The sequence below is a fragment of the Eubalaena glacialis genome, chromosome X (genome assembly GCF_028564815.1).
Source record: "Eubalaena glacialis isolate mEubGla1 chromosome X, mEubGla1.1.hap2.+ XY, whole genome shotgun sequence".
NCBI classification, from domain to species: domain Eukaryota; kingdom Metazoa; phylum Chordata; class Mammalia; order Artiodactyla; family Balaenidae; genus Eubalaena; species Eubalaena glacialis.
The window spans coordinates 117,511,192-117,534,899 of record NC_083736.1 but is presented as its reverse complement, the minus strand read 5'-3'; the positions used below and the strand labels follow the sequence as shown (position 1 = coordinate 117,534,899).

At 39.2% G+C, this 23,708-nt stretch overlaps 1 protein-coding gene across 4 annotated transcripts in view; it reads left to right on the top strand.

The window, feature by feature from the left end:
* SMARCA1 (SWI/SNF related, matrix associated, actin dependent regulator of chromatin, subfamily a, member 1) overlaps window positions 1-11,522 on the top strand; it is a 69,500-nt gene extending 57,978 nt beyond the window's left edge. For 2 of the 4 annotated variants that reach the window (XM_061179345.1, XM_061179344.1), the window contains 2 exons: window positions 9,584-9,694; window positions 10,812-11,522. In XM_061179345.1, coding sequence (XP_061035328.1) covers window positions 9,584-9,694; window positions 10,812-10,883 — 183 coding nt within the window. In that variant the 3' untranslated portion in view covers window positions 10,884-11,522. The other 2 variants (XM_061179346.1, XM_061179347.1) reach the window with 2 other exon arrangements.
* Window positions 11,523-23,708: the final 12,186 nt, after the last annotated feature.

Genomic DNA, 23,708 nt, shown 5'->3' with positions numbered 1-23,708 from the left:
ATTTCTAGATGATCTCTTTTCCCCTCATTTTAAATAATTGGTCTTGTATAGTGAATCACATTCACAATCTAGGAAGTGAAACTTCCCCCTTGAAAGAGGCATTTGTGATTTCCAAAATTAAAATAATTTGCTTCATTGAAAAACCCCATCTTAGAAATAAAAGAGGATGTAATTTGATTCATTATGTGAGTGTGTCACTGTGTTCAAATTAAAATTTTATTAATGATTAAACTTTAAACTTAGCTTACTAAAGAAGCTATCTTTAAAAACATAATCTTGCTTAAAGATGACTCTTTCCCAGAGACACCAATAAATAGTGTGAAATACTTAGGGGAAAAAAAAGAAACCTTGGTAGTTATATTTTATTCAGAGATCTCAAAGTACTGAATTCATGGCTTCTGACTTAACAGTCTTAAAGTACTTAAAGGCATGAACCTCCACTTCTAAATATGCCGCATTTTGAAAGCCTTCAGCTAAAGGTTGAAAATTTCTTTGAGGCTCTTCTCCATTTAAAAATGCTGGCTATACAAAAGAGAAAATGAGTTTTAGTTCTGTTTCTCTGTGCTAAAAAGACTGTGATTTCTTTCTCTGAGAACTTGTGTGGTCTTTAAGTAAGTAATCAGTCTCTATTGAACTACATAAACGAGTAGGAAGGATATGATCAATTTAGATTTTTAAGCTCAGAGTACATGAATTGCCCTACCATTTTCCTTCTAAGAAAAATATGTATTATAATGAGGTCTTAGTCTTAGGACATTTAAAAACTATCAGAATTAAAAGGACCTTTGCCAGATGACTGTAAGAGGAAAAGATAATACTTTGTATTTATATACTACCTTTTATACCATAAGGTTGCCAATCCCTTTACCAACATTAGCTCATTAATTCCTTTTAGGGAATGAATGTCAGGGCATTATCTCTGTTCATTTAGTGACAGACTAACGTGACTGGGAGATTTGAAAAGAATCTGAGAAGTCTAAAATATCTAGCACATAAGTTTACTGGAAAGGACATATTGAAAGTATCCAAAGTTTAATCAGTAATTCTTTGGACCTGCTTAGGTTCTTTTAAGTACTTAAAGGAGAAAAAGCAGAATTTGGCTCTCTGAAATAAAGAACATTTCTTGATATAGCCACTATGCTTCCTTTGCAGGGTTGCTTTGACTCTTAATTTTAGTTAAAAAATATTCTTACTTTTTAGCCTCTAGGAAGCTTTTTTCTTTCCTCTCCTAGCCTCGCAAGAAGCTCCGTGTACATAGCCTGTGGCCATGGACTTTAGAGTTGAATCAGGGTATTAGTAATTAGTTATTACAATTACCCTGCCTTTTGTAGTAGTTTAAATGAATTTTTTGGGTAGTATCTCAGAGAGAGAATCACACACTGTTGTATACAATGTAATAAAAATTTCATGTTATTGCTGTTTGTTTTCAAATCACAGCTTTATTATTAATGAAGGTGTTCCTTATTTAAAATTAAGAACATGACATTCCTCATCAGAATTGTAGGAGAAAAAATACTATTTAGAAAATATCACTATAGCTCTTTATTAGCTTGCTTCCCTTTTTATAGGTTTATCATTGATAGTAAACATTAACTAAATTATTAGTTCAGCACAGGATATTTGATAAATTATCTGTCCAGTCAGAGAAGGATTTTCTTTATAGATACTTTAGAAAAACAAAAGTCAAATTAAAAATTTTCCAACCTGTTTTATAGTCACAATAACACTTTTGTTTGTTGCTTATGCAGCATAGCCTAGGAAATTTTATAAAGAAGGCCACTCATGATTTTTTATTTTGTGTATTAGTACTTAATTGTGTGATAACAGCTAATATTGATTTCTTAGAGCATTACATTCTTAATGAAGTGTGAGGATATGAATTAATACATTATGCACAAAATTGGTAAAATGTAAAATTAATGATGGGTTCTTCTTGACTGTAGAATTATGAAAATATTAAAATATATTTATGCTTATAAGGATATATTGTTTCCTAATGTGCTTGAAAGACTAAAATGTCCCTTTCAGCCTTAATTTTCAGAAAGGTCCTATATAGAGGTATGTACAGAAGGGGTTGTGTTTAACTTTGCCTTGAGGGTTAGGTCAGAGGAATGGCTTCATAGAAGAGGTCCTTCTTGGAACTGAGTCTTGAATGACCAGGAAGGAGTTGGCCCTGGGACTGTGGAAACAGCATGTGCAAAGGTAGAAACAAGCACAGCACATGCAAAAACTGCAAGTAGGTTGTGCTGGAGTGTGAGTAGGGAAGTCCTGGAAGATGAGGAAGGAGCTGGCAGCCAAATTACGAAGAGCCCTGTCCTTGGTATTGAACTTTGGTCATTATTCTATAGGAAATGGGGAGTCATTGAAAGATTTTTAACAGGGCAGCGACATGGTCAGATTTACATTTTAGAAATACTGTTCTGTGGAAGTCGGCAAATGTCTACCTCAACTACGATATAGGCTGACAATTCCCAAATTTATATCTCTGTCTTTTCTCTGTTCCTCCTCTTCTTTTACTTCCCTTGGCTAATATAGCACTATCTGCCCCAGAGTCATTTTTTACTACTGCTCTCTTAACTTTCAGGTGCAAATGGTTACACCTAAAAGTACCAGCATAACCCTTGCACAAAGTAGGCATTCAGTGAATAAATGAGCATGGAACTTTCGTACTTCAGTTTGCTTCTATCTCATAGACCCCTACAGTTGGATCAGATTTGGATAGAATGTGAAGAAATGTAGCAACGGGTTTGAGTTCTTTTTTCTTTTCCTTTCCTTTCTTTTCTTTTCATCTACCTTTTTCTAATGATAGACTTTACTTGGCTGTAATCCCTGCAGCTTTTGTTTGAGTAGCCAGTTGTAAATATCATGTGTTTTATTAGTAACTATAGTGTTTGATTTAAGACTGAATTGTTCTAACAATCTGAAATATGATACATGCACTAACAGGAGTTTGTTTTATGTATTTATGTATTGTGAAGAGGTATGTGACATTTTACAAATAGCGATGTTTAAGTAGCAGCAGTTAGGTAAAACTATCATAACATTTGATACTTGTTTAAGAAATATAGGATATATTTCTTAATTATTATTATTAGAATATATAACTCCCATCTAACTACCAGTGTGCGTGGGCCCTGAGATTTTAGTATAGAATGCCATTGCTTTTTGTTAGTATGATAGAGATTCCAAAGTGACAAAGAACCTAGGAAATATACCACAGAATGTATAGTTGAAGGTATCAATTCCCAAAGGTAAAGTATAGGGAGTTTATAAAAGAGCAAAGGAGAAAAAAAACACCCATTTTGTTTTACTAAGAACTGTAGAAGAAGATTCTGACTTTATAGAACCATCTACCAATTTAGATGTGCAGATGTGGAGTGCAATTTATTTATTTATTTTTTTGCTCTTGCTCATTCACCTGCTTTTGACTTTCAACCATAACGGGCAGCAACCTTCTGTCATTCAGACTTAGGCAGGCTTAGTGTCTAGGATTTTAGTACATAGGAAATGTAATGTGGAGTCTCTTTAATCTCTTTCAATAAGTCACTTCAAGTCTACTGATGCTTTCTGTGCCTTTTGAATTGATGCTTTCAAGCTGAGTATTGGGGCAGAGCAGAGGATGTTTGAACTTGGTGCCTGGCGTGATTGATATTCACCACACAGTACAGGGCAGCGCCACTTACTGCAAACATCCCATTATTTATTAAATAAAGGTAGAGATACATATCCTAGTATTCAAAAGTTGAAACTTGGGTGACTTTGCATTGAATGGAATTATAAACCATTAAAAAGATACGGAAAACCAAGGCAGACAGTTTGTTTAAAGTCAATCTAAAGACTGTAGTTTAAAACAGGGCTTGGCAAACTGCAGCCCTTTACCTGTTTTTGTATGGCCTGCAAGCCAAGGATGATTTTTACATTTTCAAGTGGTTGAAAGAAAATCAAAAGAAGACTATTTTGTGACGTGTGAAAATTATACAAAATTCAGATTTTAGTATCTGTAAAGTTTTATGGGAACCCAGCCACACGCATTCACTTATGCATCGTTTATGGCTGCTTTCATGCTGCAATGGCAGAGCTGAGCAGTCGTGACAGAGACCATGTGGTCTACCAAGCTGACAGTATTTACTGTTTGGCTCTTCACAGAAAGGCTGTGCTGACTCCTGGTTTAAAAGAATGTGTAAGAAAGGTGGAAGGAAAGAAATAATATAACCAAGGGTAGACATAAGTGTTATACAGTCCTTCAAGAAAAGTGTTAAATGAAGGATGGGTAAAGGGGGAGGCTATTTGGCCTAAAAGAGGGATGTCTGGCAGGTCTGGTGGTAATTGCAGTGATTGTGATGGATCCATGAGAGCTGCCTTGTAATATTTGAAAGATTGTCATACAGAAGAGGGAATCAGCTTGTTCAATTTGACTACAAAAGTTAGACCTAGAACCGATTGTTGGAAACTATAAGGTAGTACATTGTAGCTTTGCATAAGGGAACATTTTTAACTTGTCCGAAGGTGGGATAGACAGCCTTGGGAGGTAGTGAGTACCCCGTCATTGGAAGAATTCAGACAAGCTGAATAGCTAATTAGTAAGGACCTAGTAGAAGGGATTCAGCATCAACTTGAATAATTTTTAAAGGTCCTTTCCAATCTTGAGAGTCTGTAATTTTATGAGCTGCCACTATTGAGACTCTGTATCAAGGGAAGATTTCAGAGTGCAAAATACACCTTTGATTACATGACTCCTCCTGCTTAACAATCATCAGTGAGATCCTTTTGTCAACTGAATTAAGTAAAATTGCTTAGTTCTTTGTTTTTAGCTTCTAGGTTCTTTGTATTTTGATTCAAACTTAGTCTTATCTATCACTCTTACCCTGCACAGCATTTCCCAAGTTGATTTCTACCAAACATTGTTCCAGGATTTGCAAATACAGTAAGTCCCTTACATACGAACGAGTTCCATTCCGAGAGTGCGTTCGTAAGTCCAATTTCTTCGTAAGTCCAACAAAGTTAGCCTAGGTACCCAACTAACACAATCGGCTATATAGTACTACTGTAATAGGTTTATAATACTTTTCACACAAATAATACATAAAAAATACAAAAAATCAAACATTTAAAATCTTACAGTATAGTACCTTGAAAAGTACAGTAGTACAGTATAATAGCTGGCATACAGGGGCTGGCATCGAGTGAACAGGCAAGAAGAGTTACTGACTGGAGGAGGGAGAGGAGGTGGGAGATGGTAGAGCTGAAGGATCGTCAGCAGTAGGAGACGGAGGGCAAGCTGCAAGATGGAACGCACGTTCGCATCTTTGAAAGTTCTCGGTTTGTATGGAGGGGCCTTACTGTATACAGTATGCAGAACAGGGTTCTGTGTTCAAATAAATTTGGGAAATGCTGATACTGAATCCTGCCCTTGACCCTTCCAATCTACATTAGAATGCTAAAAGCTCTGAGAAGTACTGCCATGAAGAAATTTGTTTAACCTTTTAAAAATCTAGCATTTCCTGCGCATGTGTGAACACAAAGTACTTTTTTTTCCTTTGGCCACAGCTGTTAACACTGCAGAACAGTTTTCCATTTGTCATTTTCCTACTCTCTTCTGTTGTCTTTATTGTTTTTGTATCTCCTCTCTTCCTCTTGTGTGCTATTTTTCTCCCTCCAATTTCATTCCTAAATCCAGCATGGGGAAATCGTGAGAGAAAGAGATAATTAGACTACAGAATTGTGGAAACAGTTTGAGAGCACATGAGCCACTCCCTGTAATCCGAGGAAAATAGGAAGATTAAAAAGGTACAAGAATCTAGGGGAATATGTATGTGAAAGGCAAAATTATGTAAGATAAAAGTGCTTTTGACATCATGAAATTTCTCATAGTCATTTCATAGTCACTTAGTTATTCAAAAAGTGAATCACTATTTTATTGGTAATCTGGCCTCCTTTTAATTTCTGGTGTTAGCTAGTGTTCTGTTTATGATACCATCTGTTTAGTTAGGCAGTTTTCAAGCATGTGAATAAAAGATGGGGTTGGTATCTTTAGAGAAAGTGGCATTACCTATGCTAGGAAGGTAACATCCAGACTCACTCATTCCTTGGTGCCTTTCTCCAGAGAGTTAGATTATTTTTCTGTCTGTAGTTAGTGACAGGTTAAAAGGAATGAAGGTAAGAACTTATTATACAGTCTATTTATAATCATTTTGAAATATTCTGTTTCACTGCATATGAGACTGTCTCAAAAGTATTAGTTTTTTTCTGAATCACCCATTATGAACCATGAATATGTATCTAAAGATATCTGCAGTCACAGGCAACTATTACTTATTGAGAATAATAATAGCCAGAGGGTATAGCTTAACGATTCAAGAATCAGCTTCACATAAAGACTCTATCTAGTCTCCCTAGAAACCAACAATCAAATCTCATCGGGGTCAACTTAGCCCTTTCTATAATAGATAAATTGAATAACATGCTGTTTAATTTGTATGTGTGTTACTGAATGAAGCTGTGAAGAGTGCTTGGTCTGCGTATTAAAGATACCACTATTGTTTTGGTAAGTAAGGAAAATTCCAGTGTTATTTTTCCTAAATTATTTAACCTTGGGTAATTGAGGATGCACAAGAAACATGAACGTACCAGTGTTTTGTAAGGTTATTTTTAATAGTCAAACAATAATTTGTTAATGAAGAATTTTTTTCTGGCTAGACTATCTTTGGTTTTCTGCCTTCTTTTGGGCTTGAATTTTACAGAGTAGAAAATGCTTGAATAGTTGATAATATTTCTGTGTGCCATTTTTCTGGCTTTTATTTGGAAAGATAAAATGTATTTTAAAAATTTGCCATTTCTTAAAAATGTTAGATTGCCTAAGACCTAAATGTTCATTGCAGAAAATTTAGAAAATACATGCTAGTATAAAGAAGAAAATTAAAGTTACCATTGCTCCTACTTTCAGAAATAGCTGCTGTTAACCACTAGTAACACTGTATGTAGTTAGTACTCTCTCAGGTATTTCTGCTGTGTATATGCATATATAGTAAGATGTGTATGTGTGTATACGGTAATTGACAAAGTACCCAAAATTTAGTTCCCAGTACTTCTCTGCTAAAGATGGCACTGCTCTAAATATTGTTCTGTAAATCTTTATATACATCTCTTATTGCCTTACATTAAGTATCTAGGAGTGGAATTGTTCATTCAAAGAGTATGAAATTTTTAAGATGTATCATTGATATTCCCAAATTGCTTTCTAGAAAGATAGTATTTTAGTCTGCTTGGGCTGCCATAACACAGTACTGTAGATGGGGTGGCTTAAACAAATTTCTCATGGCTTTGGAGACTGGAAGTCCAAGATCAGGGTGCCAGGAGGGTTGGTTTCTGGTGAGGCCTTTCTCCCTGGCTCGTAGATGGTGTCCTCTTGCTGTGTCCTCACATGACCCTTTCTGTGTGAGTGGAGAGAGAGAGAGAGAGAGAAGAGGGATCTCTGGGTGTCTCTTCCTCTTGGAATACCAGACCTATCGGATTAGGGCCCCACCCTTATGACTTCATTTAACCTTAATTACCTCCTTAAAGGCCCTCTCTCCAAACACAGTCACATTGCAGGGGTGTTAAGACTTCAACTTACAGATTTTATGGGGGGCACAATTTTTAACATTGGCATCCCATCATCAGTGAATGAGAGCTCCCATTTCATCTTATTGCCAACACCGGATACACACACCACACACACACACACTTGCATGAACGTGTCATTGCTAATTTAATAAATACATCATTGTTTTACTTTGCATTTCTTTGAAAAAGAATTTTTAATATATGGACATTTTAATTTTTTATGAGTTTTAAAAAATATTTATTTTATTTATTTATTTTTATTAATTTTTTTGGCTGCATCGGGTCTTAGTCGCGGCACACAGGATCTTCGTTGAGGCAAGCAGGATCTTTCGTTATGGCACGCAGTCTCTTCGTTGCGGTGCTCGGGCTTCTATCTGGTTGCAGCATGCAGGTTTTCTCTCTCTAGTTGTGGTGCGTGGGCTCTGTGGTTTGCGGCACACAGGCTCTCTTGTTGAGGCGCGCAAGCTCAGTAGTTGTGGCACGCGGGCTTAGTTGCCCCGCGGCACGTGGGATCTTAGTTCCCCGACCAGGGATGGAACCTGCGTCTCCTGCATTGGAAGGCGATTCTTTACCACTGGACCACCAGGGGAGTCCCATGAGTTTTCTATTCTTGTACTTGGACCATTTTTTGGTTGGAGTTCTTAATTGCCAATAAATCTACATTTTTATTTGAGGGTTTAGCTGTTTTATATTTTATCAGATATTTTTGCTTATACAAAAACGAAATCATTTTTAAATATTATTTATCCTTTGATATTAAACTTATTTACCTTTAAAATACAGCAAAGTGTACAGGGTTAATATATATGAGCATCCATATTAATCATATGTTTAATGCTCACCATATGTTCATAAAAACTGTTTACAGTTTGGATGCATTGATTTGCTGGCAGTGAAATATAGGTAGTGGCAAGGTTAATGCGGAATCTTTTCAGCTATTGTTCGCTCTGAATTAACAAACGCATCAGTGTTTCCTGAGACGCCCTCCTCAGAACTCTGATCCCATAAGATGTCCTTTGAGAAGAGAGTTCTGCTGTTTGAATAGCTTGGGGAATTGCTTGCTTCTTACATCGCCTACCCTAGTGGTTGACAGTGCTCATGAGGAACTTAAAGGCTCTGAGCAGCCCCGTAGAAAAGAAATCTGTTTGACTTTTGTAAACTGAGTACTTCCAAAATGTGCTTTGACAATAGGACATCCTCTTATTTTTTTGTTTATGTGATTTTTGTTAACTTTTTGTTTCAAAATACTTAAGATTCACAGGAATTTGTAAAGAAATGTACAGGGAGGGCCCATGCACCCTTCACCAAGTTTTCCCAGATGGTAACATATTCCATAAATACAGTACAGTGTCACAACCAGGAAATTGACATTAGTACCATCCACAGAGCTTATTCAGATTTCATTGGTTATAGATGCACTAGTGTGTGTGGGGGGGGGGGAGGGGGTGTGCATGTGCACGTGTGTGTAGTTCAGTGCTATTTTATCACACATAGATACGTGTAACTAGCACCACCACAAGACTTCCTTGTGCTAGCTCTTTATAGTCACACCCACTCTCCCCCCCTTTCCCTAGCCCCTGGCAACCATTGATATGTTCTCCATTTCTAAACTTCTGTCATTTAAGAATGCTATATAAATGGAACAATACGGTATGTAACCTTTTGAGATTGGCTTTTTTCACTCAGCGTCATTCCATTGAGGTTCATCCAGGTTGTTGCGTATACCAATACTTCTTTCCTTTTTATTGCTGAGTAGTATTTCAAGGTATGGATGTACCACAGTTTGTTTACCCATTTACCCACTGAATGATATTTATTCACTTCTCATATTTTTGGTGGAATATACTCTGTATGAATATTGTTCTGAAGAATACCAACTTAGAAATTCTGTATCACAAAAATGATACAGTTAAAGAATTACCACTTTTTAAAGATTGTGCCGGGGTTGAAGAAATTAAAAGTCTTGTATTAATTGGTTTAGGAATTCCAGAGACGCTGTAATACTCTGATTTCATTGATTGAGAAAGAAAATATGGAAATTGAGGAAAGAGAGAGAGCAGAAAAGAAGAAACGGGCAACTAAAACTCCAATGGTAAAATTTTCAGCATTTTCCTAACTTTTAGGTAGATCCCATTTTTTTTACATAATTAAAATGCCTATATTATGTTTAATGCCATAGTGATACCTATTATAAAAACTGGTTTTATGAAATGCTGATTTGTTTTTGACAGAAAAAGAATTACACTACAACCACATGCTTCCTATTTGTTTGTAGAACATACGGTTAGGAACTCCCGTAGTAACAGGGCTCAGTATTTTAAAAAAATTCCTCATGACTTTTAAGCAGAAGTATAATGCAAGTAAAATCCTTTGAATTGAGACTAGAGTTGTCATGGGGAGTAGGAGAGGGGTGGGGTGGGGTGGGACTGAGGTTGAAACTGGGAGTTCTGATTTGATCAAATAAGTTTTCTGATCTTTGTGGAACTATGAGTGCAAATAAGAACTCTGAGGAGACAGCAAAGCTTTACTTGGTTTACTTGGTAATAAGTTAACTGTTGGATAATAAGATGACAATTTTAATTCAGTCAGGTTGCCTTGTATAGTTACAATTTCAAATACTCTTTAATAGATCATATTATTTGAGTGTGGTTAAGTAAACTACCATATTTCATCAAGTCTAAGATGCCTTCCATTGTAAGACACAGCATTATTTTATGTGCCACTAGGAAAAACTGCTGCCAAGTAACTATGATTTGTCATCAATTATAGGATGCATCCCGATTTCAGAGATGCTAAAGTGGGAAACAAATGTGCATCATAGAATATATGAAATATGGTATGTTAACATCTGTCATAAGATTTAAAAAATAATACACTCATAAATAACATTTTTTCCCAGAAAACTCTAAGTATTAAGTAGTTCTTTAAGATAAGCATACATTTATAGTACCATGTGTAAGTAGAAACTTGATGACTATTTTTGATGGGTATTTTATGTCTTTTCTTAAAAAGAAACATGCTTGGAGGTTATTTTACATTGGGTTACATAGTTTGTTGGGCTATATAGAACATTAAATGTGAGTATAACATTTAAGTGAATATTCATGTTAAAATTTTTTTTTAATGCATTTACATCCTAGATTTAACATTGTTGGGCCATTTAAAAATGTGCATATTGGAGCAGAACATTAAATCTGTTTCCATTTTAGTCACAGAAAAGAAAAGCAGAGTCAGCTACTGAGAGCTCTGGAAAGAAGGATGTCAAGAAGGTGAAATCCTAAAGCCTAGAAATAAAGTTTTAAATGGGAAACTGCTATTTTCTTGTTCCCATCTTCAAATGCTAATTGCCAGTTCCAGTGTATTCATGGTACTCTAAGAAAAATCTCTTTGGTTTTGATTTCTTGCATATTTTATATATTTTACAATGCTTTCTACCTGAAATGTGTAGCTTTATATTTTATGCATTCTAGTATTTTTGTGTACTGTATTTTGTGCATTTCATGTCTTCATCAAAACCCTCTCAGTCCTTGTTCTTTTGAAGCTTGTGCTGAGGTTTTAGCTTTTCTATGTTTTATATGCCGCTGCTTTGAAAGAGAACCTAGATTCTATAGCTGTATTATTGTTGTTTCATACTTTAAATTTATATGGCTGTGGAAAATTGAATTAAAATGATTTGAGGAGAAAGACTTTTTCACTTCTTTGTTGCTTTCTTTTCTATTGAGTATGGGCTTGTACGTGTTACTGCATACTGTGATTAGCATAATAATTGTTTCTTTGAGGTCATCTAAATATTTTTTTCCTAAAGGAATAAAGGGTGAGAACAGAAAAAAATTTAAAAAACTAATATTTGATACTGTGCTTGCTGTCAGTATGCATTACATTTAAATTATTCTCTAAATATTCAAGTGGGAAAGTATAATAAAGAAACGTCTATAAGAAATTTAATTATTTCCTGTTTTTTGTGCAGTAGAAAATAGTTGTGTTTACTGAATTGAATTGCTCACAACTATGTATTTGGTTGAAAGTTAAAGCTTTGCTTGCTGACTTGTGCCTGATCTTTTGTCCCATAGAGCCAGTCCAGGGGAGTCTGGGTATAACACGTAGATTTATTAACAACTAAGTTAAGAGTATGAAGTAAGTGCTATGCATGCAGAAGAAAGGGGGAGGGTCTTCCATAGGAATACAAGTATGGTCAGATAACAGATGATCTCAGAGTGTCAGAGGTTTTACACACCAAGAGCTTCTATCTTTCCCACACCGCAGACCCCACGCTGGGAGGCGATCTGCTCCACACAGTCCCTCAAGGCTCCAGGCTGGCTGAGGCGCCACTGTTTTACAGCCGTACCATCTGGAACATGTGGCCTATTCAGCTGCTGCTGTAGGAGAAAAAGAGGCTGGAGAATCGCATATAGGCTCTTTATTGCCTCAGCCCAGAAGTGACAAATGTCACATGCATTTATATTTCATTGTCCAAAACTAGTCACATGGTCCTGTGTATGTGCAAGAGGACTGGCAAATGTAGGGGAACAAATGGAATGTTTTTACATTACTGCCTCTGCCACAGGGGCTGTCACACGAAACTGTTAGTGTGTGTTTAATCAGAGTCAAGGTCAGGTTATAAGGGAACAGGGAAAATGGATCAGAACCTAGTGTGAAACACATAGCAAATAAGCAAAGCTGGGAATGCAGGACAGTGGTGTTTGTTTTCAAAACAAAATTTGGACCACTAAAGAGTTGCTCTCTCCCCCTCCCAAGATCTTTTGCATTTCCTATCGGACTCTCTTTAGTGTACCACTGGCAAACCCTGGGTAGCCCTGAGTGCAAGTCAGCGTCTTTCACATCCTCATTCTCATTGGGGTTCTGCAACATAGGAATAGATCTTCTAGAATGACAACCCACTGTCTGCTGGACTCTTCCAAGTCTTTTTTCATTGTCCAGACTTCATATTTCTTACTGCCATGCTCCTGATAGGATTCTTTTTTACTGTTTCCACTATTAGGACTTAGACTCTTGTACTCTGTTGGAGGTTGGATGAAATTAGGGTGCTATTAAGAGATGAGTTTACAATGATATTAGGTCAGGGGACCCAGAGATATCCAAATCTGTCCTTGGCCTAACTGCCCTTTCTATAAGGTCCACAAAAGAGGCAAAGGTAAGCAAAGTAATACTTCACTAGCTGGTGCTTTGGCTCCAAACTTCAATCCAGAACTATTAAGCCCAAAATGAAATCTTGGAATTTTCCACTCCAATGAGATTAAAAGTTCCAGTCATCTGAGATGGAGAAAATTATACCTTAGAGGGTCTTATTAATACCCCCAAGTTCTGTGCGCTGAAAAATAGCCCAGTGAGGGTACCGGACTCTGATCAATCAGTTCAGCATTTCTTGGGGAGGAATGAAGATGGAGGGCGGGAGCAGGTACAATTAGGGTCTTTGAACTTCTTTCATGGAAACTTAACAATCTCTACTTCTTGTTCTTTCTCTGTTAACCCAAAGGGGTTAATGGCTAAGCTGTATGTGACCATCTACTTTAAGAGAGAAAATCTGCAGGTAAGTTCTGTCAGTCTTTTCATGGGGCCATTTCCCTGGCTATATCATGGCTCTTTCTTGGACCAAAGAGATGTGAAATCTAGCTCTCCTAGATTACGTACAGCATCATTGTTGAACATAGCCTACCAGGGAGGTCCATACAGTGAACACCTGATGATAGCACAGTCCAAACAATACAATGTTGGGGATGCAGAATGCCCCAAGTCTCTATTTGAAACCCCTCTTATGGTCAGTTTTCCACAGAGAAATTAAAGTGTCAAAGAAGATTTAAAACTCCCAACAAATAAATCCCACTTCACACAAGAGGCCTAGACTGATAGGATAGTAACCCTAGACCTGGCTGCCGTGTTGGATTGAGGGAGCAGGATAGTCAGTTTACTGAGTCAGCTGCTCAGAGACCAGAAGCAGCAGGAGAGAGTGCCGTATCTATGAATACAATCTGACAAATGCGCAGTGATCCAGCCCACCAGTAAACGCGGTCTACAGATTGTACTGGAATCTGACCCAACCTGCTTCTTTCTTTGGAGAATGTGAAGGAGGGAAGTGAATAGAAGTACAGAGACTCTGAGTGGTTTCCTTTACTCAGGGCCTCTCTGTAGGAGACAAGAGGTGAATAGGTTTCCCAGTAACCCTCAGGCTCCCACAGAGGCCCTAGTAAAGCATCTGTTTTGATCCATTGGATACTCGGGCCCTAATTTCCTTAGAATCAAAAGAAGGCAGAGACCTCAGAAATCTCTCATTTTCATCATAGCTGCTTGTCTCTCAGTCTTTATCCCACCGGTCCTTCTGGCTCCCTGGCCTACTAGTGCTTATGCTGTCTGGAAAACCCGGATTCTTATCAGATTACACATTCTCCCATGAAATATGCCCCCAAATTTGGTCCATTATATGAGACCTCCTAGTTAAGAGAAGTTGTTCGATTAGAATCTTTGCAGCTATCTTAGTTGCTGGGTGTTTGGTTTGAAAAGCCTCTACCTAACTCGTGAAACTATCTACTGTCACCAAAATGAAATGCTATTTTTTCCCAGTTATTGGCAAAGGTCCCCGGTGTGGTCTATTGTTTCTCCTCTATGGTGCAGTAGCCAAGGCAACTAGTACAGATTCCCGGGCCAGTTTCAATGATGATGCTGGTGTCCGCATGCTTTCTCTCCAGGTGTTTTTTTGAAATCCTCCAGTTGCCATCAAATTTCAAACTTCTATCAGTATTCTACCCCGTGTCTCCTTCATTTAGTCTGCCTAAGCTACCCTCCCCAATAGACAAGGGGTAAGATTTTCCTGTGGTTCAGGTACACGTAGTTGTTCCCTATCCCTCCGCCGTATTATTTCTGTGTGCTCCAGCTGATTTCTAACTGCCAGTATCTTTTTATCTGAGGGCTTTATCAGAGGCCTTGAAGGCTTTTCTACCCTTTGCATAGTAGGCTGGAAGAGGGTTAACACCTCAGAGTGGCCAAAAGCTGATTGGAGTTGGTGTGTAAGTGCAAGAGCTCTCACACCCCTTAAGCAAGGTCACTCTAAGGTATGTCATCTGTATGGTTCCCCAAAGTTTACTCATGGGATGAAGCTCCAGTCTCCCGCAGTAGTGGCTGTGTTGATAACATGCTCCTTATTGACTGCTTTCATTTCCCTGTCTCACTTCCTCACTCCTGTCTTGAGTGTTTTCTGGGGCCAACTCCTAAATAAACTACTTGCATTAGAATCTTTGTCTCAGGGTCTGCTTCTGAGGAAACCCAAATTAATACACTCACCTTGTATGCATAGCTCTTCTTAGCCCTTAGTTATTTCATAAAAAGGTGTGGGGTGTTTAAGGAGAATAATGACTGGATAGTATATCATTGATCTGTTCTTAGAAGATCTACCCCTGTGTGGACATTGTGTGACGTGACTGGCCCAGGATATTTTGCACTGGTACAAAGTACTGGGTTCTCATTTCTCTCCATTAACAAACCAGACTTTCTTGTATCACTGATAGCTATGGTACTGGGAATTATTATCAGGCAGAAGTTAAAGGTTCCCAAGTTTTTGGTAAGGCCAAAGCTAGTACCCGGGCTATTGTCTCTTTAAGTGTTCTCCATGCTGGTTGGTGCCCCTTTGCTGTAGCAGTGGTTCATTTAGGTAACTGGACCACGTGTTGGCCTTTCTCATCGTACTGTGCCATGTAACCATTACAGAAGCCTGGTGATAGCAGGCTTTTTTTTCATCTGTTGGTCTAGTGACCTGATTATTTGTCCCTTTCCTGATACATTGCTTTCCCACTGGGGAAACTTTCATCTAGGCCACTGTAGTCAGATTCAAGCTATATCTTTCCCTTGACTTTCAACCTTGCCTTCCATATTGCCCCCAAGGTATGCTTGGCTAATTTCTGATCTTCCTTCTGTGACATGATACTAGATTTGTCTATATGTAGGACTATCAAATTATGTGGCCTATTTTTTAGTGTCTCCATATATCTATGGGAGGTTGATGGTGAGTACTATTTATGTCCAACTGTCTACCTCCCATCATGAATACAGTTTTGAACTAACATATCTCCTTCAGTGGTAGACACTAAAGCCTATTTGCTATATCCAAGACAGAAAAGATCTTTGAATAAGGTCCCATCTTTGCTAGAGTATTTGGTATGTGACCATCATCATCAATTGGGATTGATACCTTATTTACCTCTGTCCTAGAATCAACTGTAAGTCTCCAAATGCCGTTTAGTTTTTGTACTGGCCATATGAGAGCATTGCCAAAATATGGTAATTTACCCATTTTCTACTAAGATTGGCATGGTATTCCATCTACTGTTTCCCAGTGTGTGTTGGATAGATGGCCTCCCTTACATTCGTGATAGCTGATTACAATTAATTAGGTCTGGTTATATCTTTGTATGCCCTTTTTTCCTTTTGTATATGTCCATCGTGGTTTCCGAGACCTCAGTGTTTCTTCTTTTCCTTAATTTCCTAATTCTTTCCTAGTTTGCCTTCCACCACTCCTAGAGCTCAAATTATCTCCTGGCCAAGAGTTTTTAGTTCATTTAAAATATCCTGTAATCATGTTACCTGGTAAAGGCCTTCCACTGTGTCTGGGCCATCCAATTCTCACAGCCAGGGCATTCTAGGTATAGGCATTATTTAAAGTCTTTTTGACTTTTGGACTTGTTTTTTCTTTCCTGAAATTTTCCTCTCCAACTCAGTCCACGAGGCTACCTTCCCCAGGCAGTAAAGGCCTCAATCTTTTTTACTAGTGAACTCTACCTCCCTGCAGTGATTGCATCCCACTGTTGAAGTCTCTGAAATCCACAACCACGATTGGAACTTGGCCAATGCTCACTGAAGATACGTGATCAGAACAGCCATCGCAAGGAATGTATTGTCTCCTGATTAAACCTTGCAAATCACTAACAGTTATTTTTTGTTACTCTATCCCTTTATCTTCTTTCTACAAATTCGTAGATTAGGATTTAGATGATGCCCAAATCAGAGTCAGCATGAGAACATGTGGTGGAGAAGGGACTCAGAAAACTTCAGAGAAGGCACACGATACCCCAGAATTTTATCTCATCATCATTTTCTCTTTATCCCTGGATGCAGGTTAAAACAAGATTAAGAGGAACAATCTGGACCTGCCATCTAGTTGGCCATATGACTGTTTGGATCTAACCATCCTATAGGCCAAAAATGTCACACTGCTTCTTTTCGTGAGACCTAGGTCGTGTTGCAGACCTTGCTGCTTCTGCACTTTGAAGTCAGGAACAAGGCTAGCTCCTAAAATGATTATTTGCACCAATACCAACACCCGCCTGTTACTCATGGGAGATTATAGTCTGTGCCTGCAGAACAGTGCTTCAAGTCTGGAAACTGAACCTCAATCTCTTTTGTGGACTTTGCTCTCTAAATGTCCATTTCTGGGACATAGTTCTGCTCTGTCTACTGAGACCATAGTGTTAGGAGTGGAGATAAGGTCCAGGTACTACTAAGGGATGGAATTATGGTGGTATTAGGCCAGGGAACTCAGGAATACTTAAATTGTGCCTTGGCCCTACCACTCTTGGTGTTCCACAAGGGATGCATATGCATGAAAGAGTGTCAAAAGAATGCAAAGTAACATTTTATTAACTTGCACATTGGCTCCAAACCCTAGTTCAGGACTCTACTGAGCTGGGCTTGATCACAAGGCAGCTTAGGGTAGAGGCAGCCTGGAACTCAGAACCAAAGCAGGATGAATAGCATAGCATTTCCCTTAGGCCAAAATCAAATCTCAGAATTTGCCACTCCTATGAGAAAAAAACTCACAGCTACCAGCTCCAGAGGGAATGAATCCAGAAAGAGGCATTCCATCCATATGGGGTTGTTTATATTCTCAAGGCTCCACCCACAAGAAACTGTGATTCAACAAGTGTTCGGGAATTTTACCCATCACTTCGGCATTCCTCCACGACTCCTGTAAGAGATAGGAAGAGGACCAGAGAGGAGCTCTGAACCCCTTCCCCTGGAGGCCAATATGGACACTATGCTACACTGCCTAGATGCTCAGCTTCTGTAGCCAGGTCAGTTCCTATGGCCTGTGGTTGATTCCATGTTGGTATATGGCTGGAACACTGATGAGCGTAAAAGGTATCACAAGAAGTACCATTATAATAAGAATGCAAACTTGATAACTTCTCATGAGAATCGTATCACCTATGTGGGATTTCTTATTTACCATATTTTGTGATTATCGGTGAGACAGTTTGTCAGTGAACATGAGTCCTTGAGAACAGTGGTTAATTGTATGACAGTGTCACAGTATTTTGAGTCTTCTGGGAGGTGGCAACTGTTGCTGGTCATGATAGTAGGAGAAAAAGTGATTCTTTCATATGCTGTATTATAAATGCACATCTACTGCTAAAATTTGAATATGGATGGACTATGTCTTTAAAAGATTCACTTTTATTTTATAGTTAAGAAAAGCAATATAAACCATGTGTGAATAATTTACATGCCATAATTTTCTTCATGTGGAGATCTTCCACAATGCTAGGTGCTGGAGCATGGCAAGAGGCACTGCCCAAGCCTCATGGAACTGTTAACTAGTGGTTGTATCTCCCAGGGTGCAGGGCTTTGGACTTAATATGCTAAGGAGAATATTCAGAATTGTCAGCTTCAGGCTTTGATGATAACTGAGCTTGGTTTGGCTTTATTTTAGTTAGGCTCTGCATCAGTTAGCTTTTGCTACAAGCCACTCTAAAACTTAGTGGCTTAAAACAACCATTTATTTAACTCACAATTCTGTGGGTTGGGCTCAGGTGGGTGGTTCTTTTGGTCTTGGCCGGGCTCACTCACATGTCTACTATGGTCAGTTAGGTGACCCTGGTTGTGGGGAGTCACTCATTGTTGGCTTGGGCAATGGGGGTAACTTGACCACATGTCTCTTTATCATCCAGCAGGTTAGCTGGGGCTTGTTCACACAGCAGCTTGGCAGGGATCCAAAAGAAAGAGCAAGAGCTTGCAAGGCCTTCTTGAGGCCCAGGCTTGGATTTCATTCTAGATTCTACTGGTCAAAGCGAATCACAGGGCCAGACCAGACTCAAGGGATAGGGAAATTGACTCCACTTCTCGAGGGGAGATGCTGCAAAGTTACATTGCAAAAGGTCTGGATACAAGATGGGGGTGGAGGGGAATCTACCACGAGCTTCTGCTGTTGAGGTGTCCTGTTTTATAGTTAGTGTGCAAATAACAGCCCTCTAGTAGTACCCCAAATTATAACATTGAATCCCCTTGTACACAGCTCAGTGGAAAGTCCAGAGTCAGTCACTTAGAACCTTCCTTCCTGATGTGTCCGTGAAGGGCACAAAGATATTTTGTACGTGCCTTTTTGACTCTACCATTTGAACTAGTAGTGTTTTTGAGCCAACAATTTGGATCCCCCATCTATTTAGCTACAAGAACATTTGGATGCCCTGTTTCTGAGTACAAGCATGTATATCACAATTATGCTAAAAGAGACAGAGACTGCTAATTGCCTCCCAATATACATCTTTTACTTCTTGCTTAGTACTAAGAATATCTATTTTCAGATGTTCACATTGCCACTTGGCTAAAAGACTATATTACCCAGTTCCCTTTGTGGCTAGGTATGGCTGCATACTAAATTTCGACCAATGAGATGTAAACAGAAGTGACATTGCAACTTCTGGACAGTGTCCTTAAAAGGAGAGGTTTTCTTCGTCCTTTCCTCTTTCCTGCTAGTTGGAATGTGGCTATTATGGCTGGAGTTTGAGCAACCATCTTGAGTTACGTGGATGCACGTCAAGGATGGTGTAGCAGCTGGATAGAGGAGCCTGGGTCCCTGATGGCCATGGTACTGCCTGACCAGCCCTTGGGTGCTCCCACTTCCAGACTTTATCTTGAGAGAGAAATAGTTTTCCATCTGTTTAAGCCACTGTTTTTGATTTTTGTTGTCATTGGTATATGGAGCTATATCCTAACTAATACCCCAACATTGATGATTTTTCTTATTGAGCAAATTTTTATTGAAACAAATTCCCTTAAGCCAGCTAAAGTCCTTGATCGATTTTCTAAACTGTACAGATTTTTTCCATTTGTATTTTTATTCTGCTGAGAGTATTTTCATTGGGATTCGTTAGTTTCATTTTAAGTTTACAGTAAGGATTTGCTTTATCAATAAACTATTTTTCATAGTAAAATTTACTTTGCATTGTAAATTGTAACTTGTGGACTTTATTTTTATCAAAGTCTGTTTCCTTCGGTCAAATTTTACATGTCTAAATTTTTTAAGAACGTGTGATTTTTCTGTAAAATTATAGTCAGTAAAAAATTTTATCTTGTGCAATTTCACAACTTGCCATGTTTTTCTATGGTGGTTATTTCCACCAAGTCTAAATTTTCTCAGGTCAGTTTTCAGTTTCCAGTGTTACAAATGACATGTCTTTTTTTCAGTTTTTTGTTTCTAATAAATTTTACCCTGTGCTGTTTTAGACATTGACCATTTTATTTTGTGTTGATTAGGTCTACCAGTTATATTTATTATGACTTGGAAATTGATATTAATTTCTTGGTGATTCCATGAGGAAATTGTGAGCACCTCCCCTCAGGTGTTCCAGAAATTTCCCATTCTTCAGGGTGGATCTATGCTATTGCACATCCAATGCTTATGAGTATAATCTTTCCCCTTGTGATTTGTTCCTGGCAATTTCCCTTGGTGCAAATCCTCCTGAATCAAAGTTGCAATTACCATTACCATTACTTTAAATGCGAAAAAATGTTATGCATCCCTGAGCCCCCCAATTGACACCCATTTTGTTAAAATATCACCAAATTTCCATTAAAAGACTCAGGTGGTTTAATAATTAACATTACTTATCATAGTACAGCCTAAACAGGCAGTTTCTCCTAATATAATTATGGCTGGTTACCTGTTCTTCTTAAACTTTTTGTAGATATTTTACACTCAACATGTAAAACTGTATTACCCCTCCAAAATCATAAATATGATATTGAAAGTTTATGTCTTTCCACCTTCCATGCAAAACGCACACATACACACAAACATACAATAAAGACAAAATAAATCAATTAAAAGCATGAATTATAGGGGCATGCCAATGCCCTTCAGCTAAAGCCCACCGGGAACACACCTGAGTTGATCAAGTTGGGTTTATTACTTGTTACAGGGAGGGTGAGTACACACCTTGGGGAGCCGTGGGGTGTCTCAGTGAGAGGATAGTAGAAAGAGCCTATTATAGGATTTGGGCTTTAGTTAGGTAGAGGGAGGGTCTAAGGAAATGAGGGTTCATTCTAGATTGATTCTGTCAGAAATCAGGGACAATTCTATGACTGGGTATCTCAATAAAATCTTTTTTATAGGGAGGGCCAGCTGGAGAGAGAATAAAGCTGTAACTGGTAAAGAAATAGCAGTTCCTCATTTTAGCCAAGAGGGGGCGGTGTTTGGTAGTTGGTTTGGGACACAGTGACCTTGACTTTTGCTTAAAATTATGAAGTGTCCTTGTTTTGTCTCACATTCTGAGGATAACCTTGTTTGAAGTTAGTTTTATGCAAACTTATTAATGTCCAATAGAAGAATAACATGGCCTAGCTGTGAGCACCAGGCTACCAGCTTTCAGATTTCAGAGGCTGCCTTTTTTTTTTTTTTTCTTTCTCAGGCACCATGCTGGAGGTTATCATTGCTATAAACTGGTAAAGCAGGAGGACTCTATAACTGGGAAGATTAGCACATGGTGTCTTTCCTCTCCTGGGCTCAGCTGCTTTCAAGGCGTCAAATCCCTAGTTACATTCCCAGAAATGTCTTATAAGTTGAAACAGAGGTATTAAACGCCTAGTAAAATTAAATTCCTCTAACCTGAATGGTCCATACTCTGGGTGGAGGCAAGAGCAAAATTCAGAACAAAAACGTCCTGGGGGTCAAAATGGCAGGGTCAGAATAGAGGCCATAAGAGCAAATGTCCTGTGTTGTCTTGGAATGCCCTAAGGCCCCACGTGTTTACCAAGGCCTAGGGCCGGTCCTGCTACTCCTCTCTTGGCACTGGGCCAGAATTCAGATAAACCCTTTTGAGGCTGGAAACCTCCACCTTTGCTACCCTAAGTTGTTTACTTCAGAACAGGCTTCCCATGCCACTTTTTTTTTTTTTTCTTTTGGCCACACTGTGCAGGTATGCGGAATCTTAGTTCTCCGACCAGGGATCAAACCCTGGCCCCCTGAAGTGGAAGCACAAAGTCTTAACCGTGGGACCACCAGGGAAGTCCCTCCATGCCACTTTTGCTGCCACTGAAGTTGGCAAGGTTTGTGATTCCTTGATTGCCACTGAGGCCATTGCTGGTGTTGGACTGTGCATTGCCACGTGTGATGACTGAACTGATAAGTCTGGGGCAGAACACTCCCACTCCCATCACTTCCCAGGCCCCTGAGTGAGATCCTCACCCAGGCCACCACTGAGTTAAGGTGCTCTATCAAAAACTGGTTTGGGGAATTCCCTGGTGGTCCAGTGGTTAGGGTTCCACTCTTCCACCACAGGGGGCACAGGTTCAATCCCTGGTCAGGGAACTAAGATCCCACATGCTGTGCAGCATGGCCAAAAAAACAAAACTGGTCTGAAATTCGAACACTTGAGCTCTTTAGAAACATTAACTAACTTTTCTTCAGGACACCCACCGGAAGAGCTGGGCTGAGATTGGTTGCTGGGTTTGCCACCCCACAGACCCCGTCCCTCTGTTCCTCTTTGACTATATTGGGCAAGGTCTGGCCCACTAGTGCCATCTCTTTCTACTCTTATACTGATTTGATCTCAGAAGCTTTGTTGCTCTTTCTGCCACTGGGCCTTGGCCAGCGTCACCTGTGTCCATCCTGACAAAGGTCATTAGCTTTGCATATTCCTTTTAAAATTTATTAATTTATTATTTATTCATTTGTGCATGCATTCATTCATTCTTCATTTAATTGGACTTCGGGTTAAACTCCTGGGAGAAGGGGTTGTGGCCATGACCCTGTCTCTGACAGAATGCCCTTCAAGCTTTGCATCCATAGGCACTGTCTTTCTCTGTCTCTGTTGGTCTGTGTGTATTTCTCTCTGTTTCTTTCTTTCATTGTCTTTGTCTTTCTAATGGACTCTGGCTCTCCCTCATCCTGTTAATCGCCCTCACATGCTCTTACACTCAAACTAATTTAAATAGCCCCCTCCTCAGGCATTTCAGTCACTCTGACCATCTAAACACGGAAAGGTGGCTCTCCTAAGGACACCAGCCAACAGCAATCCAGGTAGTTAACGCTTTCCGTCTCTCTCCAGGATTCCATGACGTCTCTCTCACTGTCCCTGTCACTGTCATTCTCTCTCAGTATCTCTGCTTCTCTCTGTGATTAGCCTTAATGGATGGATGGCCTACCGATTTTATTTCCTGGAAGCCCATGCTGTGCAATGCATTCTGTTTTTGTTGTTACTTTGCCTTGCTATGACCCTTCATAGATCCTGCTCCTCCTCAGGGCAATTTTGGTAAGCTTCAGCTGTCATTTCTAACTGCTTCAGCCTTCACCTTTTTTACTGGGAGACTCATAGGGGTACAGATCATCTTCTACATCAGGTCACGTCGTAGGTAAGTGTTTTGATTGATTTGATTGCGCCTGGGTCGGGGATACACCCTATGGCTAGAGGACAAGGTCATCTTGCCCGTTGGTGCACCAACCTTTCTCCTCCATGCAGGACCAAAGTTGCCTCTGCCTAAAACGGTCTATTACACCTCAGCCACAAACACCTGCTCCCCCCACTTCCAGGAGGAAGGCAACCCGATTTTATCTAGAAGTAATATGAAAAGAGCACATGAAAAGCTGCTCATCAGACTCAGTGTCTATAACTTTTAGGTGGCATCTTCAAATCTTCAGTTCCTGGGCCTGTCTATGATTCCTGGTTCAGAGTATATACTGTATCCTGCAGCTGCTTGGGGATGGTGGATTTTATACTGGAACTGGTAGGCGTACACATACTGCAGAGAAGTGAGTTCCTTGATCAGCAAATCTGACCAACTGGAGAATCTGCCTCTGGGAGGATTACCCCTGAGATGCCCTAAGG